At 37.5% G+C, this 19,759-nt stretch overlaps 2 protein-coding genes across 7 annotated transcripts in view; one reads left to right on the top strand and one right to left on the bottom strand.

Moving 5' to 3' along the window:
- The window catches only part of NDUFAF7 (NADH:ubiquinone oxidoreductase complex assembly factor 7), a 29,843-nt gene that overhangs the window by 6,482 nt on the left and 3,602 nt on the right, over positions 1–19,759 (top strand). For 2 of the 5 annotated variants that reach the window (XR_009599860.1, XR_009599861.1), the window contains exons 5-10: positions 168–381; positions 1,426–1,484; positions 2,187–2,297; positions 5,189–5,332; positions 6,177–6,350; positions 6,880–7,171. Coding sequence is in view for 2 of the 5 variants with exons in the window: in XM_004006018.6 (XP_004006067.2) it covers positions 168–381; positions 1,426–1,484; positions 2,187–2,297; positions 5,189–5,332; positions 6,177–6,350; positions 6,880–7,095 (918 nt within the window). In the remaining 3 variants the exon portion in view is untranslated. Of the gene's footprint in view, positions 1–167; positions 382–1,425; positions 1,485–2,186; positions 2,298–5,188; positions 5,333–6,176; positions 6,351–6,879; positions 13,619–19,759 lie in introns of those variants that run through there. The other 3 variants (XM_004006018.6, XM_012173546.4, XR_001038880.5) reach the window with 2 other exon arrangements.
- Positions 9,614–19,759, bottom strand: part of PRKD3 (protein kinase D3) — an 85,202-nt gene continuing 75,056 nt past the window's right edge. For both annotated transcript variants that reach the window (XM_042246269.2, XM_042246268.2), the window contains 5 exons: positions 18,012–18,173; positions 17,666–17,764; positions 15,070–15,337; positions 13,100–13,185; positions 9,614–12,279 (listed from right to left, as the gene is read on the bottom strand). In XM_042246269.2, coding sequence (XP_042102203.1) covers positions 12,106–12,279; positions 13,100–13,185; positions 15,070–15,337; positions 17,666–17,764; positions 18,012–18,173 — 789 coding nt within the window. In that variant the 3' untranslated portion in view covers positions 9,614–12,105. The remainder of the gene's footprint in view (positions 12,280–13,099; positions 13,186–15,069; positions 15,338–17,665; positions 17,765–18,011; positions 18,174–19,759) is intronic.

Genomic DNA, 19,759 nt, shown 5'->3' with positions numbered 1-19,759 from the left:
TTTGGTTCTTATAGACTGCTGGAGAGTGACCTGTGTGAAGAATAAATTTCTCTGAAACCAGTTATTACTTCTACTGTGATACTGACAAATTATTGAAATAAATGGCTAGAAAACCTAAAATCTACTCAACACTCAGTATTTTGCCAATTTCTTCTTTTTATATTTAGGTATTTAGTCAACTTGGGTCTTTGCTGAAAAACTGTGACATTTCACTACATCTGGTAGAGGTGAGCCAGAAATTAAGTGAGATTCAAGCATTAACGTTGACTGAAGAGAAGGTCCCATTAGAGCGAAATGCTGAATCCCCAGTGTATATGAAAGGTGTCACTAAATCTGGAATTCCAGTTTCCTGGTACCGAGATCTGCAAGATGTTCCAAAAGGTAATTATTTTACAGTGATTAATGAAAGAATTTTGATCAAAGACCCCCTCACAGTGATATGTGAGCACAACCTTGTTTTGCAGTATAGTAGATTGAGTTACTGCTGCCAATTCTCTTACTTATAGAGATTAACAAACATTTTTTTCTGGAGAAGAGCACTGTGTTAGAAAATAAAATCTCCTAACATTGAGGAGCAGTGAATTTCAGGCAGTGTTGCAAAAACCAGACAAAACCAAAATAGGGATCTCTGTTGTACATTTCAGTTTTTCCTTACCCCTAAGATAGTACTGACGATGAAGCAGCCCGAGGCAGTGGGGCTGAAGGAGGCAGTGTTAGGAGATGAGTTTACTTTTGTTGTTAAAAATTATTTCTTTATTTGGCCATACTGGGCCTTAGTTGCAGCTCGTGGGAACTTCCATCTTCGTTGCGGCGTGTGGAATCTGTTATTAATAGTTATAGCATATGGGATCTAGTTCCCTAACCAGGGACTGGCCCAGGCACCCTGCATTGGGAGCATGGAGTCTTAGCCACTGGACCACCAGGAAGTCCCGTAGATGAGTTTAATATTGTAGTCTTTGGATTATCCTTACTTGTAAAGGGTGGTGGAGAAATCCCTGTATTCCTCAAGGATATTATATTAACGAGCCCCAGGTCAAACCTAACGTGGTAGTCTGACCCTGGCCAAGGTGCCACAGCCATTCCTGGCCTTCACCATCTCATTTGATTTTAGGAAATTCAAATCCTCTTGTAGCTAACAGATTTGAGTTCTGATTTCATTTCATTCCTAGTGGTGCATTAAAGATTACACTGATAACTGGGACTCTCTGTGTGGAAAATGAGAATAGTAATAGTTGCTCCTGTATCAGTTCTGCACAGTAGGTTTCCTGTGAAGAGGTGGATAACTCTGTGAAAGTGGTAATTACGCAAGCATCACAACTTCCAATATGAAGAACTGTGCATTTTCTTTTTGCTAATGTCCGAAAGAACCAATTTATTGCCTTGAAAATGCTGAAGTGTTAATTTTTCTCTTCTGTTTTTAAACAGAGTACAGCTTTTATCTCGCACATGAATTTTTTGATGTTCTTCCTGTGCATAAGTTTCAGGTACTAATGGGAAAGAAGTCACATTTATAATCGAATAGCAAAGGGCCTTTTGTTGTAAGAATAAACATTTATGATGTTTAATTGTTACTATTTGAAGCTAGCTATATTCGGAAGTTTGATGAATATAAATAATTGAAAAGCAAAAGTGAAATATTAAGGATTCTTAGTTCTCTTAGGATAATTATTAAGAATTCTTAATTCTTCTGGGATAAAGATGTATGGGAATATAAGATGGTACGTGACTGTAGTACAATGAAGGATAATTTTTTTAGGAAATATTTTTAAATTCTAAAAATTAAAATTTTTCTTCATTCTTTCTGTGAGGAGATTTAAGATTTGGTAGCAGTGCGTGTGTACTGGTAACTTCTAGGGCTAAGAGTATAGGTTATTATGTAGTGATTTGTTGGCAAAGCTTCTGATTAGTCCTCCTAAGTCTGTTTTCTGTTTTGGGGGCGCTTACCATGTTGCTTACTCTCTCTTCCATTTCTTATCTAAACAACATTAATAGTTTGCATCTGTCAGTCTACTCATATTATTCAAAGGAAGTGAAGTAATGCCTTTAAATAATTTCAAGTGGTGAAATGTTCTGTAAATGTTATTTATCTAGCTTATATATGATAAGAGGAGAAGATTTGCTATTTTGATAAAGGCGGTTTTGAGAACAGACTTGCAGAAATTTGTTTTTTTGTTATTTGTGTTTAGAAAACACCACACGGATGGCGAGAAGTACTTGTTGATATTGATCCACAGGTTTCTGATAAACTGAGATTTGTTTTGGCGCCATGTGCCACCCCAGCAGAAACGTTCATACAAGTACGAATAAGCTTTTTTTTCCGTAAGTTTATTGCCAACCCAATCTTCGGTCTTATTTTCTCTGAGTTCCTATTTTAGAGTTCCTTGTAACATGAGAAGAGCTTTTTATTGATAGTGCAAATGCATAGGATCTGTCAGAATGGGTTCAAGTCATTCCTTGGCTGTGTGAGCTTCATGTAATAAGAATTTAAGTGCTTACTCAGCAAGTTCCGGATCGTCTCCTGCAGTTCTCTATCAAATGATGACAACATTGTCTACTTGACAGGAAGTTATGTGTCTGTGAAAACAGTGTTGTACAGTGTATATATAGTAAGGTAACAATAACAGTATTTATTAAATACTTTCTTTGTGTTACTCTATTTTCTCATTCAATCCTCAAAACTATCCTCCAGTTCAGTTCAGTCGCTCAGTCGTGTCCGACTCTTTGTGGCCCCATGAATCACAGCATGCCAGGCCTCCCTGTCCATCACCAACTTCTGGAGTTCACTCAGACTTGCGTCCATCGAGTCAGTGATGCCATCCACCATCTACTGTTGGAGCATGCATTTTTGTCTCAAATTTAAATTTGGGTGAAAGAAAAAAGGCATGCTTCAACAGTATGGCACATGATTCTAGTCTGATTTTAGTCTGCCAAATGGTGGATGTACTGCTGCACTCTGTTGTCCTCAAGGAATAATCTCAAGAGGCTACAGATCTTAGGTTTGGGTTTAATGATTCAAAAATCCTTTACTTCCCAGGCACGTTTGGGCTTTAGATTGCCTGTTTTATCCCACCCACCTCCCCTTTTTTGAGCTGAGAAAAAAGGATTTCTACTTTCTAGACCATAAGTAAGGATTTCTGTCTCAGAAGTTATTGATTTTATAAGCTTTTAAACATAAACCTATGAATTGTTTTCTTTGCAAAACATAAGTTTAAAATAGCCTAAGTGCTTGTGAACATTTCTATTTTTTCACATTCTGGCTACCTAATTTTACCTGAGTGCGAATCAAATTCATAAAGCTTCCAGAAGCTAACCCTCTGAGAGTTGTTTTTAGTTCTTCACTTGAACAGTGTACACTTAGGAGAGAGGCAGTGATAACTTTTCCCTGTCATTTGGATGGAGCAAATGGGAATGGAAATCTGTTGTCCTGAAGAGCAAGCAGTGTAGGATGTAAAGAATGTCAGCATGGAACACTGAGGCCTGTCGGCTTATGCTTGAAACTGGCCCCGTGGTTTATGTAGTCACACCATGGAATTTATCAAACAGCACTGGGGGCTTAGATGGTAAAGCCAAGTAAGCTGGGATTCTCTTGTGTCTCAGTTGGTAAACAATCTGCCTGCAATCCTGGAGACCTGGATTTGATCCCTAGGTGGGAAAGATCCCCTGGAGAAGGGAATGGCAACCCACTCCAGTATTCTTGCCTGGAGAATTCCAGGGACGGAGGAGCCTGGTGGGCTACAGTCCATGAGGTCGCAAAGAGTCCAACACGACTGAGTGACTAACACACACTGGGGGCTTAGTGGTTTATTATTTCATTTAATCCTCACAGTAAGCCTAGAATATGTACTGAGGAACTAGACTGTGAAAGGTGAAGTAACTTGTCTCTAGTAAGCAGTGGATGAGCTGAGACTCAGGCTGAGTCTGCCTGACTCTATACCTCTTGCTGCTGCTGCTGCTAAGTTGCTTCAGTCGTGTCCAACTGTGCGACCCTGGAGACAGCAGCCCACCCAGGCTCCCCCATCCCTGGGATTCTCCAGGCAGGAACACTGGAGTGGGTTGCCATTTCCTTCTCTAATGCATGAAAGTGAAAAATAAAAGTGAAGTCGCTCAGTCGTGTCCGACTCTTAGCGACCCCATGGACTGCAGCCTTCCATGCTCCTCCGTCCATGGGATTTGCCAGGCAAGAGTACTGGAGTGGGGCGCCATTGCCTTCTCCTGTGCTATTATAGGCAGAGACTTCAAGGCAAGTCAGTATGTCACTTACAATAGGTGTCTGTTTTTCAGTCACTAAGTCATGTCTGACTATTTGCGACCCCATGAACTGCAGCACGCCAGGCTTCCCTGTCCTTCACCATCTCCCAGAGTTTGCTCAGATTTATGTCCATTGAGTTGGTGATGCCGTCCAACCATCTCATCCTCTGCCACCTCAGGGTCTTTTCTAATAGGTGTTAAGAGGTAGCAAAAGTTAATGTACATTTGCATAATGAGGAAAAAATTTTGTTCAATAACAGGAACTAGTGAAATTTAATATATACTAATCCAGTTGGCAAGTAGTATTATTTACTGTTCATATACTTTCTAAGCGAATATGTACTTCTCGAAGACCCTTAATAGTTGAACATCTTGGGAAATAAGGGCTTCAGTTACGTTGACACTGGTTTATAAGCCGGTATTAACTAGATTTAGGGTATATCATTGGGGTACCTTTTGCCCCCAAAGAAGGCAGATATACTTAATAGGCTCTGTTTTGTTATATTGGATTTATTTAATTTGTTCTTCCAGCACAAGTTTTTAGTGTCTCTTATGTGCCAGACACTGTTCCAGGCAGACAAAAATCCCTTTCCCATGGTTTCAGCCCAGTGGAATATATTTATATGAATTATGATATAGAAGTGAAATCACCATAAATGAAATGATAATGTACTTAGCCATCTGGAGAGTTGGGAGGGCTTATGGCTTTTTATAAAAGGCATCAAAATAAAATGTGTTTGTAAACTGAGTGGATGGCATCAGAGAACCAAGGAGTTCTATACAATACAAAGGGTGTCATGTGAAAAGTTGAGTGTAGACAACATATTCATATTGACAAGGAATTTGTTTTTATTATAACTGAGAAATACTCATTGTAGGAAAACCGTAAGGAAACAAGTTTTTTGAATGATGTATTTTGATTCAGCTATTCCCTTACTAGGATGATGAAACGAGGGATCATGTGGAAGTGTGTCCTGAGGCTGGGGTTGTTATTCAGGAACTTTCTCAACGCATTTCGCTAACTGGAGGTGCTGCCCTGATTGCGGATTATGGTCATGACGGGACTAAGACAGACACCTTCAGAGTATGTATAATTCAGTCACATGATTTATCAGAATTTAACTGGTATAGTTTACTTAGTTGTCATATGTTAGGGTTGAAGTTCATTGAAGATATGTATCTCATTTTGGTTTCTACAGTGTCTGTCTTTGCTGCATTACATTATTTTATAATTAATATATGTTGTTATAATTGCCCTTAACCCAGTATTTTACTGTCCACCTTTCCTATGAACAGGGTCTAGATTGTCTACATTATTCCTTAAGTTGCAGAACCTAGGTTTCCATAGATTCTAGTAAACATCTGAATAATTCAAGTGGGAAGATTTTCTTAAAAGTTCTTAAAAATTTCTCCTCCCTTCAGTTAAAAAAAAAAGTTTAACTTTATTATTATTATTATTATTTTTTAAAGAAAAACCTGGAGAGTTTCTTTTAAAACACTGTTTGTCTAGATTTACCTCCAGGATTCTGACTTGTTAGGTCTGGAAAGAGTCCAGTAACATGTTCTCAGGAGACTATAATGCATATGCCGATGGATACACTTTGTAAAACACTGTCTAGGTTCTGTTAACCTGAGTTCATCTGGAGAATTCTCTCTTCATCACCATGGACATTACTGAGAATTTTCAACAGATGTCAAAGGCAGCATGTTCAGGCACTACAACATAGTACTTCATAGTGGGTTTTCCACATAGTATCTCATTTGAAGAAAGGGTGCTATGTTGTAAGAGTTTGTAAACCCCTAATGTAGGCCATATATTCCTTTTTAACAGTTGTTATGTAAAGTGGACTACATGATAGCATTTCTTTAATCTTGATAATGATAACCATAAAAGTACAAAAACTCATCATTTAAAAATTACGTTCAAGGGGTTTCGTGGCCACCGGCTTCATGACGTCCTAACTGCCCCAGGAACAGCAGACCTAACAGCTGACGTGGACTTCAGTTACTTGCGTAGAATGTCCCAGGGGAAAGTAGCTTCCCTGGGTCCAATAGAACAGCAAACTTTTTTAAGAAACATGGGCATTGACGTCCGGCTGAAGGTAATGGTTTATCTTATTTCACTATTACTAACTAGTTTAATTTCCTAGTATTTCAACGCATATTGTAAATAGTGAGTTCACTTGGTCTCGGTGCTCTTATAGTCCGATCCATGGTGTTGTGGCCTTTTCAGCAGTGTAGGCTTCAGTGTAACCAGACCACTTGAGGGGAGAGCAGATTGGTAAGTTTCACGCATCTCTGTATGAGGTAGACTTAAGACTTCCAAATAGTGTTAATGTTTGTTAAGAAAACTTAACTGCCTGTATGAGTATGAATTTTAGAACTGTCTTAAAGACATCTTAACACTTCATCGTAGATCATACCACCTGGGAATGTTTGTTAAACATACAAATCTATAGGTTTGGGTCACAGCAACCTATGTCTTCAATAAACAGGCCATGATTCTGAGGTAGAGGCTCAAAATCACATTTTTAAGCACTGTTTTATTGAATAGCTAATAGTCATTGTATTACTACATATACCTAGGAATTGTTTCTTCTGGTTATTTTTACTGACATTTTTTCTTTTCAGATTCTTTTAGATAAAACAGATGAGCCATCATTGAGGCAGCAGTTACTTCAGGGGTATAATATGTTAATGAATCCTATGAAGATGGGAGAAAGATTTAACTTTCTTGCCTTGGTACCTCATCAGAGACTTCATGGTAGAAATCATCAGACGAATGCACGTCAGTCAAAACCCTCTCCATCACCTGTAGCTGGGTTTGGTGAACTTGCTTGGAAGTGATATTTCAGTTTGGACTTTTCACCCCCAAGTTGGCCTAAGAAACCAGAATAAAGGGAACATATTTTATATATCACAGGTAAAATAAATATTAAAATATTTAATCTCATCACAGCCAATAAAAAAAAACCATACAGTACCACTGGAAGTTGATCTTTTAAGATTGTATTTGTGTGTTCTCAATTTAATGAAACAAATTATTGAGTATCCTCTAATTAATAAAGCTGGTTGTTATAGTGTTATTTTAAAGTATAAACATGAATACTGATTGGTTTAATAAAAACTGGAAACTGGCCATTCACAGGGGGCTGATTAAATATAACTAGTTGCTCCATGGCATGTGGAAATCTTCTGAACCAGGAATCGAACCCATATCCCCTGCATTAGTAGGCAGATTCTTATCCACTGTGCCACCAGGGAAGTCCAAAAGTGAAAGAAAAGTGAAAGTTGTTGTGTCTGACGTGGTGATCCCATGGACTGTATCCCTCCAGGCTTCTGTCCATGGAATTCTCTAGGCAGGAATACTGGAGTGGGTTTGCCTGTTCCCTTCTTTAGGGAATCTTCCCAACCCAGGGAATCAAACCCAGGTCTCTTTACTGTCTGTGCCACCAGGGAAATCCGAGTATAATGTTAAATGGCCTTTATTGAAGTAAGTTCCTTCTGTATCAGCTTTGTTGAGTATTATCATGACTGACTGTTGAATATTGTTAAATACTTTTTTCTGTCTGTTGAATGACTGTGATTTCAATCCTTCTATTAACGTTGATCACACTGAATGATCTGCAAATAATGAACTATTCTTGTGTCCCTGGAGTACATCCCACTTGATCCTGGTATACTGTTGGATTCAGTTTGCTACTCTGTGTGGATTTTTGTGTCTTTATTCATCAGATACTGGCCTGTAGTTTTCTTTTGTAGTCTTTATCTGTTTTGGTACAAGGGAAATCGTGGCCTGGTAGAATCAATCTGGGAGTATTCCATTCTGTTACTGGAATAGTTTGAGGATAGGTATTAGCTTTTCTTTATATGTTTAGAATTCCTTTGTGAAGCCTAGAGTTTTGGTTTGCTGGGTTTTTTATTAATTACAAATTCAATTTCACCACCAATGATTGGTCTGTTCAGATTGTCTTGATTCAGTCTTGGTGGGGTAAGTTTCTAAAAATTTGTGCATTTCTTCTAGGTTGTCTGATTTGTTGGCATATAACTATTTGTGGTATTCTGTTTTTTTTTTTGTATCTCTAGTAGTTCTCCTCTTTCATTTATTCTATTTGGGTCCTGTCTTTTCAATGGTGCTGTTGCTGCTGCTGTTGCTTCAGTTGTGTCTGACTCTGTGTGACCCCAGAGACGGCAGCCCACCAGGCTCCCCCGTCCCTGGGATTTTCCAGGCAAGAGTACTAGAGTGGGTTGCCATCGCCTTCTCCACTTCTCAATAAGCCTGGCTAAAGATTTATCAATTTTATCTTTTCAAAAAACAAGTGCTTGGTTCACTGATGTTTTCTGTTGTTTTCTGGACTTTATATTTCCTCTCATTTCCTTCCATATGCTAAGTTTGGGCTTTGTTCTTTTTCTGATTCCTTTAGATGGTAGATTAGGTTGTTTACTTGAAATTTTTTTTCTTGAGGTAGGCCTTATATTTGCTGAATGCCCAATAATCACTATGAAATTTGCCAGTCTGGTTTGAAGGGTGAGGAGTCTTTTTTAATTTGTCCTTTTTGGTATCTGAATTTTTTATAATATGCTTCTGTGAATTTTTTAATTAAAAACAAAATTAAAATTAAAAACAAAGTTAAAAATTTTTTAAAGTCACAGTAAAACCAATCAACCTGACAGGCACTTAAAATATGAATGAGAGTAAATGCAGACTACTTAGGAGGAATAATTTTCTAAAATTAGTTAATTCTCTCATTTTTGGATAATTGTCAAGATTTATTTCTGCAAGTTCCCATTCTTTTGGTTCACAGAACTTTTTTAATAATACCAGACATGGACTTTCTCAAGAATTATATTAATAGCCACACAAATTTGAGAGATTAAAAGAAAAGAATGTTAGTTATATGTCTTCAATTTATAGCTTAACTATATTGGAAGTTCACTGGCAGAGTGTTGAATGAAAATGTCCATAGTTGGCCATTCCCAATTATTTAATAGTTTTCATGATTAAGGGGAAAGAGCCAGTGCTTCTTAAAACCTAGAAAAAAGTAAATTAACTTAAGTCTTTTGGCAGTTGCAACAGTTGAATATTTGATGGTAGTTTCTGAAAAGCTTTTAATTATTCCAAACTTTCAATAAATGAGACCTTGAGGTAATTACCTCAAAGTTTGTATGAAATTGTAATAATGAGTTGTTTTTTATTTTAGTCAGATAAAAAAAATCTGTGTTCTTAAATATAGCATTAGTTTCATTTACAAATACTATTTCTGAAACAGTTCTCTTACCAAAGCCTGGGAAAATAACACAACCAAATACAATTTTCTTTGGATACCTCTACTAGCTCAGGTTTTCACATGGAAAAGTACAGTGATATGGAAATACATTTTATTATCAAACTTCTTTGAGGATATTTACAAAAAGTGGGATATAATTAAAAATGTACTAAACAATGTCATTATAGACTTTGTATACATTATCAAATGTTTCTAACAATTATTTCTTATACAAACATGATGACTTCAAGACAAAAAAGGTTATGCAGGTTATACAGTAACTGGAGAAAATTACTCAATTCTAAATTATCTGACAGTGCCTTTACAATTTTTTCTAAGAAAACTTCTCAATAACAAAAACAAAGAGTGCAATTAATTTTATGGCTTGTAAAGTTTTATTATATAAGTATAGCAAACAGCATTCCAGTTAAAATTTTCATCTTACGCAGTAAAACCACAATAGGGTGCCTAGTGACTCAGAAATTACTTCATTTGAGCACACTGACTGTATAAACAGACTTAGAGAAATTAGGGGAAGTTACCCCCTATCACAGGGAAAAAGCATTTCCCAAAGGCTTTGCATAATTAATTTGCTTTTAGTTTTTAAAGTTCCTGTATGAAGGTGAAATTCCTGTATGAGAATGAAATACTGAGACACTGTGGAATGTCTTCTGGGAATATCTAATGGTAGGCAGTATAGCAGAATGGTTAGAGTAAGGACGACTCTGGAGACACACTGCCTGGATTCAAACCCACATCCTAGTTGTGTGACCTTAGGCAGCTAGTTAATTTTCCTGGGCCTCACTTTCCTTATCTGTGAGACAAAGTTTGAAATGACTTATCCATGTCTACTGTGAGGGGAATACATGTAAAGAGCTCAGAATAGAGGAGCACTGGTGTTTGCTTTCATTCTCTCAAGGGCATTTTTAGCCCTACACAAGGGAGTGGCTTCAGGGATCTCTGAAGGCACTCTCATTATGTTCACAAGAACATTCTTTTCTTTTGCTATCGCAAATTCCATGGGCAATGATAGTTAACACTTTTATAACTTTTAGCTTATAAATATCTGATCTTCACAACAACACTGAGGAAGACAGAGGCAAGAATTATAACCTTTATTTTATAGATTGAGGAGCTCAAAGCTCAGCCAGGTTGTCACCTGCCGAGGTCAACATAGTTTAAGAGTGGAGCCAGATTTTTGGGCTTCACATCTTTTGTTCTTTTTGGAGGGGAAAAAAAAAACATTCACAGTGATTATTTAGGAATCAAGAAACACAGAGCCCCTATATTTTCTATAAGTGGATAGTCCTAGATCTTTAACTTTTTTGGGGGGAAACTATTAGTAACTTTTAAAAGCTATGAAAAAGTCTAACCTCTTAAATATGTTAGGGTACAAAAACTGTTTAGCTGGCTGCTGGAGCTGCAGTGTTTTTAAAAATGCTTATTTCATTCTTTCATTTGCTCAGCTGATAATACAGCCCTACTCTTTATAAACGGTTTCATGCTGCACCCCACCCACTCCCCTAAACTGCTTAAAATAATTGATTTAAAAACATTCCGGATATCTGTAAAGCTTTGCAATAAGCTAAGGGAAGACGAAAAGAGTACTGTTTGTTGTTATTTCCTGTAGCATTAACTGGCCCTGCACTGTCGCTGCTTTTGGCATGTATTTAATTTTCTTCCTCAAATTATACAGTCCCATGTAAAGAGAAATTGTGTGATTAGAGCTCAGATCTGTACCCATTAAATGTTGGAATCTAATGGTGGCATCACAACAGCATCAATGGGAATGTGACTATTCAGCAGCAGAGCTGAACTGTAGGAAGACATATGCAACAACTCAGCACTGAGACCAGCAGTTCCTCCTCCTGGTTTTGTGTGTCAGTTGTCCCAAATAATCTTAGGGGCTGTTGCAACATACAGACAAAAGGTAACAACTTTTCATGTTCTGAAAAGCATATTCAGAATTTCAACCCCAAAGAAGTTAGAGCAATACTATTGTTTTGAAGTTTAACTGACCTAAAAGACAAGGGTAAACAAGTTCAGCACTCCCTTTCTGGGCATCTAGGAAAACCCCCTCAGTGCCTCTGTGGTCAGTTAAACAAATGTTTAAAGTCTATAGGAAATGGCATGTTGGTAGCCTCTCAGTCATCTCATAAATGTAGATCTGTTTAGTTATAAACTGTGCAATAACTCTTGTATGATTTATCAAGTTATGCAATAACTGGACTCTAGCTTGCCTTTTTACTCCTTTTTTAAAAAAATAATGTAAGAACAGGAAAGGGAAGATAAATTAAGTGCCACTATTGTACTAAAATGAACGATTAGGAAAAAATACAAAAACCAGTTATTGCTTATGTTGTATAGGTTTATGAAAAGCTTCATCTTGGATTCCATTATGTGTTTTTATGACTCAGTTTCCCCTCTTGTACCTACTCAGTATGAACTACAGTATCGGTGTCACTGATTCCTTATGTTTTCCGTATCTTTGCATCTTTTCAGATGACAGCATACAAAGAACAACAGTTATGCAGCAAAATACCAGTCCATAATATGAAATGCTTCCTTATTGAAGTTAGCTCACTGATAACTAAGGATCTTCTTCCATGTCATCTGGATTGGGAGCCATAATGAAGTGCTTTGGGTATACAAGGTTGTGTGTGTACGCATGTATTTCCCAGCGGGCATCGTCACTTTCGTGTGTAATGTAACGTTCACCAATGCGAGTTTCAAATTCTCTAAGGTCAAGCCAAGTCTGATAGTCCTAGGGGAAAAAAATGAAGATTATGAACAGTAAAAGAAACAAAATACTGTGAACTTGTTCTTTTTGCTTAGCACCCTAGTTATGTAGTTGACAACCCCTACCCCCTGCTGCTGCTAAGTTGCTTCAGTAGTGTCCGATTCTGTGCGATCCCACAGAGAGCAGCCCACCAGGCTCCCGTGTCCCTGGGATTCTCCAGAAAAGAATACTGGAGTGGGTTGCCATTTCAAATACTAGCTATACAATAAGTTCCATTTGTAATAATTTAGGTTAGCTATGTTATAGAAACTTTCTCAGATTTAGTCTCATGAAGGAAGTAACTCTTCTAAAATTAAAAAGTGGTGGTTAATAATAACTATTAATCTGATTACCCCTTACTCCTCAAAATAGGGGAAAGGTGCTTAGACTCTGTTATCAGGATAATTTAATAGTTGCTGAGATTAATTATGATTACATTTGTTCTAAAGTTACTTATATCCCTCATTCCCTTTACAGTAATTGTTCTAAAGCTTCTCTCTAGTCTGAAGTTTGGGGGTATCTTTTGATAAATCTATGCAATGGCTTTTAGGGGAATTAAACCAAACATTTAAAATGGCATATCTGATCTTTTCAAAACCAAAAGGTTTACACTAACATTTTAAAAATAAAATATATTTGACAATATAGTGTGTTATGCTCACCTTACAAAAAGGTGAAATAAACACCATAAGGCCCTAAGACACGCAGAATCTGATGATCTTTGAGGAGTGGTTTCATTAAGTAAGACAGATCACCATGAACTGCTCAAATGAAGATTGCCAAAAGAGAAATACATTGTTTTTACCTGCAGCCAGGGATGACTAAGAGATTTGTCTACGCTGTAACGTTTTCTCATCTTCACTTGAAGTAGGTTGTTTATCAAATCAATTGCTAAGGGAAAAGACAAAATTAGATATGTGAATCTGAGCACTGACCACCTCAAACCTGTGACTCTGCCTAGAAGGCAGTTCAATCCATAGAAATATAGGGTTGAGGATTTTTGCTTCTCAAGGACATAGCCTTTAAACTAACATAGTGACTGATAAATATTTACTGAATTCAGTGTACCTGGTTTATTAAGGAGATAGTACAGAATACAAGTTAAAAGTATAGCCTGGAGCCCGCCTGCCTGAGCCCAAGTTGTTACTGTGTGTGACATGGGGTCAGTTACTAAACTGCACTGTGCCTGTTTGCTCATCTGTAAAATGAAGTAGTTGAGAAGATGAAATAAACTTAATACACACAAAGGGCTCAGAATGGTGCTTTTATGTGCTGAGAATTAACCATTACTTTTAAAAATGAATAAAACAGACTCTTCACAGTCTTGCTTTGCTGTTGATTTTTCCTCCACAAGGATGCTGTGCTATTCTCTAGTCTTGGGCTTGGTCTGGAAAACAGCCAAAGCCCTTGCCTTGCTCCTGCAGACGTAGTTATAGTGAGGCAATAACTTCTTACCGAAAGTTCATACTTAACAGGTTTTTAATAAGTTCATGGTATTTTGGTGTATGTGGTGAGGTTTTAGCATGCATATTTTATCCAGTTATTTGTAGAAGTGGGCTAACTACAAAACCAAAGCAACCATGTAACTACACACTGACAATATCCTTATGTAACAAGGCAATTGTTACTCAGGTCTGCATCCAGGGATGAGCCAAACTAATGACTTATACTATTTCTAGTTCTATATACCGTCATACCAGTCAAAATCATCTAGATTTTTTTCACCCTGTTTTTTCTCCCCAAAGTATTTTAAGTACTAGTTTCCCTATATTCTAAATATCCATTGTTCCTTAAATGGTAGTCTGCTATGTGCATCAGGATCATTCAGAGTGTTTACTAAAATGCATTCCTGAGTAGCAGTACAGCTGGTGAGTCTGAGTCTTAGGGACGGAGCCGGGGGTCTTTTTAATAACCTCACCAAGTGATTCTGATGTAAGAGGTCTACAGACCTCACTGTCCAAGGGGCTCTAAGGTGACTTTGGCAACATCCTCAATCCCTCATATATACTTCTTCCATCAGATCTCATTAACACGTAAGCCTACTATTTACATGTTGTCCCTCAAACTTTTCCCAGTTTTATTAATCCCTATGATTAGGTCTCATACTTGGCAGAATTTTAAAAAATGTTTTGTGGTGAAGAAAAGAAAAGTGACTATGAAAAGATTTTTTTCAGGAAAAATAGGCCCAACTAGTAGCCTAAGTAGATCATACAGTTTGGAGGAGTTCAGAGAAGACTTCACAGATGAGCCACAAGATCAGGGATCTCTCAAGGGCTGGAAGGGTTCCGACAGCAAGGAGGAGAGTAGGCAGGGGAGAGGTCAGGCAAAATGCAGCAAACGGCTGAAAGCAGCTCGTGTAGGCAGTAGTAGCAGATGAGACCAGAAGGTGAGAACTTGGGCCGCATCACAGAGACCTACAGATGCAGCCTGGTTACAGGGAGGCTGAGGTGTCTGGGAGCACAGTTAGATGAAAGGAGCATTTCCAGAAGACAGAGTTGGCAGTGGTGACTGGGGAGGACAATTAAAAAGCTGTTTCAGTAGTTTGGAAATGAGGCAGTTGGGACCTGGATCAGTGCCCTGCCTGGAAACTATTAGCAAGATAAAGAAATGATATATAAAAGGAAGTATTCTTGAAACAATGATAAATAGCTGAATTTGAAAGATGAATGGGAAATATTAAAAAGAGATGTCAAAACAGGGTGATTTGGAACCATGAAGGTTTTTAAACTAAGAGGCACAGACCAAAAATTAAATTTTTTTTTTTTTTTTTTTTACCTTCACCAGAAATCTCTCTCCATGGATTTGGTGGGTACATAAATGCAGCATTCTGGATTTGGTCATTTATATCTTCATCTTCATTAAAAGGAAATGTGCCACTGAGGCTCACATAGACGATAACTCCCACTGACCACATATCTAGAGAACGGTTGTAACCTTTGCTCCTAAGAACTTCAGGGGCTAAGTATGCTGGAGTTCCTACCACAGATCTCCTGAATGACTTTTCACCAATGATGCGTGCAAACCCAAAGTCACACAGCTTCACCTGGAAATTAAGGATGATGTTAATTTTATATTATTGATATAGATAAATATATATATATCAATTTATTTATACATACCTGTCCCTAAATATGATATGGAATCATTTAAACACATTTGCCAACTGTATTGATTATGAATGTCAAAAGATCATACATATGGAAATTGTAAAATACCCTTTTCCCAAAAGGAAGATACATTTATAACCCTATGATCCATTACTAACAGTATGAAGAACTTTGCTAAGTGCTCATTTCAAACAATCACTTTTGAAGTTTAGCTTCCAGAATGCCAAATACCAGACTGGTGTTATCAGTGCTCATCATTTTTGATGAAATGGAGGGTGCTGATCATTTACCATTTAGCTTTTAAGGAGACCCCTTTCTATCATCTGTAAGCAGGAATTATTTTTAAATCCTCAGTGGCCTCACAGTGCCTGTATAAAGGTACTCAAATGTTTGCTAAATGAAAAGTAAGTTATGATATTTAAAAACTTACCCTTTATTTTACTTAACCCTAGACTCTCTCTTCCCAAGGTCACTATATATTGGCAAGTATATACACACCAGCTCAGGTGTGTTAAAAGATAACTATTAATGTGGCCAGTAAGAGAGTAATACTAGAGATTGCTTGAAAGAATTAAGAGTAGCTTTTCTATGACTATGGAACAAAAGATTGCTAGTTAGATGTTTAGATTTAAAGAGTTATGGAGGGTAGCCATAGTCACTACCATGATCTTTTGGAAAGAAAGCTCTGGAAATATAATGAGCTTGCTGCCTATTCCTCTAGCAGAGGTTCTAATTCTGGTGATTAAGGATACGTCCATGCTGAACAGCAAATGCCAAGTACTTCCCTGAGGGAAATGCCCAGATTCACAAAATGTCTTCACTAAAAACGTTAAGATGAACTGAGAGATGGGGGATTTGGCCTCTCAAAACCAGTGATACACATAATGACTGGAAAGCAAAGATGGACCTTCATACATGTTTTTATGATGTTAGTTTTGTGTCATTACTGAATTTGGCTACTTCCTCTGAGATTCAAATCCTATTTGAAGAATAGGATTATCAACCATGAAGAAATGTGAACTCTCTTTTCCCCCTCATTAAATGCCATATTTCATCTAATATTTTGATAAAGATGACTTGGCAGTTTGGCAACTGAAAAAAGAGTGGCCATGGCTGGCATTTGATAAAAAAAAAAAAAAGGGTATCAAATAAATGACATTATTTTCCCTTTGATCCTAATGGAGGTCAGAAGGTTCGAGTTTTAACCTTAGCTGGAGGGGTGTGCATCCTTTGCCCATACTCCTTTGTAGATCAAATGAAATAATATATGGAAGCACTTTATTTAAAATATAGCATCAATGCTCATGGCACCTTTTTGACCTCATAAAGACAGGGGATTACTTTTATTCTCATATGCATTCTAAGAGGAATATGATTACTTCCTTAAATGTAAAAGAGTTGAATAATTTTTAAAAATATCTTTCTTTGAAAGACAATCTGAGTTGTATTTACCAACTGAATAGTCATCTGTTGCCCTTATTCTAGCCTCTTGTCTAGTTGTTTTTTAAATAAGTGCACATAAACAATAACTTGGGAATAAATTATTCGAGTTGATGACAGTCATGAGAAACATTCACAGGCACCACCAATGTATAGTCCTCAGGATAAATGATTCAGACTTTGGGTTAAGAGCCATTTTTAGGTTATGAGATAAATCTGAATCAAGATGAACACGTTTTAATGAAATAAAATTTAACCAAGTAAAAAACAAAATGTGTGTATCCCATGCAGGAGACACATTATCATCATATGTACGTGAGCCCCGGTGGTGATGGGAAACGTAATTCTTCCACGGGTTTTGCTGAGAATGTTTGAAATACAGTACTCCAAAGAGGAAGCGTTGGCTGCCTGCCTCAGCCAAAATCTCATCTTCCCATTTCAGGATTATCTCTCAGTTTATTTCATACGGAATTTGTCCTGAGGACCAAACACCAACCAAGGCTACCTCTTCCTACTTCATTCCCAAACTACAGGGGAGTGGTAAACTGTGCACAAATCACAAAAAATGACTCCTTAAGAACTGGTCTAAAAAGTCATCAGGTGTAAAAAGTCTTCATGAAAATAAACAATATATCAATAATTCGTAAAGTCTCAACTCAAATTAGTCAGGTCTAAATCCTCCCCGGTAGTTACAAGCTGAACACTTTATTTCTGTAGTTATGAACTGAACCCACAGCACTGCCTTGCATTACATGTGTGCTTCATAATGCTGTCACACAGATACTCAAAACCATACTTTAAAAAGGCTCTGGAGAATAGCTCACCTGAGGAAACGGCTCTGCTGATGCGAGCAGCACATTTTCTGGCTTTAAATCACAGTGCACAATATTCTTAAAATGCAGATTCCTCAAAGCAACAAGTATCTGTTATTGAAGAAAAGAGAATTTTTTTCTGTTCCTGGAAAAGTCACAGCTAACTCCTAAATGGACCCCCCGAATGGTATAATTTGAAAAGTCCATTACAGTTCATCAAGATTTAACTGTAGGTGTTATTGTCTTCTTCAAAGTAACAACACCCACAATATCCCAATATGTGAAAAGCACTACTATTTCTCATAGTCCTTAATTTTTCTCTAGCTTCAAAAAAAAAAAAAAAAAAAGTTTAAAATACCTGTGTAACCATGAATTTAGTTATTCGTTCTGGAAGTCGACTTTTCTCACTAGATAAAATCATTTCCAGCATATCTCCATGTAGCTTTTCCATCACTACAAAAACTCGTTCCGGGGTTTCGAACATACATTCCAGGTTTACGATCCCAGGATGGTGCAAATTCTGAAGAGTTGCAGACATCGTGTGACCAACTTGGGTAAAGTTTTACTATGCAAATATCTAACAATGTACTGCAATTAACTGTATGGAATAATGGCAGATAGTTCAGAAAAATAAAAGCAAACAATGTACTGCAATTAACTGTATGGAATAATGGCAGATAGTTCAGAAAAATAAAAGCAAACAAAATAAAAAGGATCATGGAGTTTGATTTTCAAAGTTCTGTACTGAAGAGAAGACGCACGGGAAGGGAAAGAATGTTTTCCCAGTTTGATTATATAACTACCCTTGTCCATAACTGCTTTTCCTTTCTTCTCATCTTTTTAATCTTCTGATGGTATTCTAACTTTATGCTATCCACAAATAGGCACCAACTGCCAATCAAAGTTTTAGCCAATTACACAGAGATTTGGTTCTTCAGGGCTGTTTGTAAAGGTCTTGGCTCAACAGGTGGCTTTGTCTTTAAGGTAGTTATTTATCTAAGTCCTGATCTCATATTATATCTTGATTTGGTCTTCCCTATTTCAGGTTCAACATCTCTACCACCATCACCCGATTTTTCTCAAGCACTATTAGGCTCACAGGTTGGGGCTTCACTGATAGCTCAGTTGGTAAAGTATCCACCTGCAATGCAGGAGACCCCAGTTTGATTCCTGGGTCGGGAAGATCTGCTGGAGAAGGGATAGGCTACCCACTCCAGTATTCTTGGGCTTCCCTTGTGGCTCAGCTCATAAAGAATTCACCTGCAATGCAGGAAATCTGGGTTGGGAAGATCCCCTGGAGAAGGGAAAGGCTATCCACTCCAGTATTCTGGCCTGGAGAATTCCATGGACTGTAGAGTACATGGGGTCAACAAAGAGTTGGACACGACTTAGTGGCTTTCACTTTCAGGCTCACAGGTTTGAAAAACACAAAGCTGAATGTGATAGTTAAAAAAAAAGCAAACTATCTTACTGGTATTAAACAAAACTTCCTCAAAAGTGAATTTGAGAAGCCAGCCATCCTCAAAAACATTTAATGGTTCTTTATTTCTGGACATAAATCTAAATTTCTGGATGAATTTTAGTATCTTCAATAACGTGGTTTCATTTTTCTTATTCAAACTTAAATGTTCTTAAATACTGGCCCAAGTGATTAAATGTTTTAATCCTTATTAACAGAAATAGTTTTTTCTTACGCTTTTTTCCTCACACTGTGGATATCTAATTATGCCAAGAGGGCAAACGTTTTTCCAGCCTGTGTGAAGTTGGGCCCCATGTCTCAACTGTGTTTTGAATCCACCATTCTCAGTTCCCGTTGTAATGGCTCAATTTTTGCTCACACTGACTCTCTTCTGGACTACTGTAGCAGCTGCCCCTGCACTCTCCACGCAGCGGTGCTTATCCTGCGGTACTGTATTACATATGTACTATCTTACTCGCTAGTACAGTACTGACAGCAGAGGCTGTGTCTTAGTCCATTTTAGCTTAACTTCTGAATCATGGTTGGTGTTTTAGAAGTGTTTAGAAAATGCACAGCAAGCACAAAGTAAATATTGTTTATAATCAGCTTAAAACAATTTAATGGTGGTGTTCCAGGTGGCAAAATAA

Source organism: Ovis aries, chromosome 3 (genome assembly GCF_016772045.2).
Source record: "Ovis aries strain OAR_USU_Benz2616 breed Rambouillet chromosome 3, ARS-UI_Ramb_v3.0, whole genome shotgun sequence".
In the NCBI taxonomy this organism is placed as follows: domain Eukaryota; kingdom Metazoa; phylum Chordata; class Mammalia; order Artiodactyla; family Bovidae; genus Ovis; species Ovis aries.
This window is presented reverse-complemented; position numbering and strand designations above follow the sequence as displayed.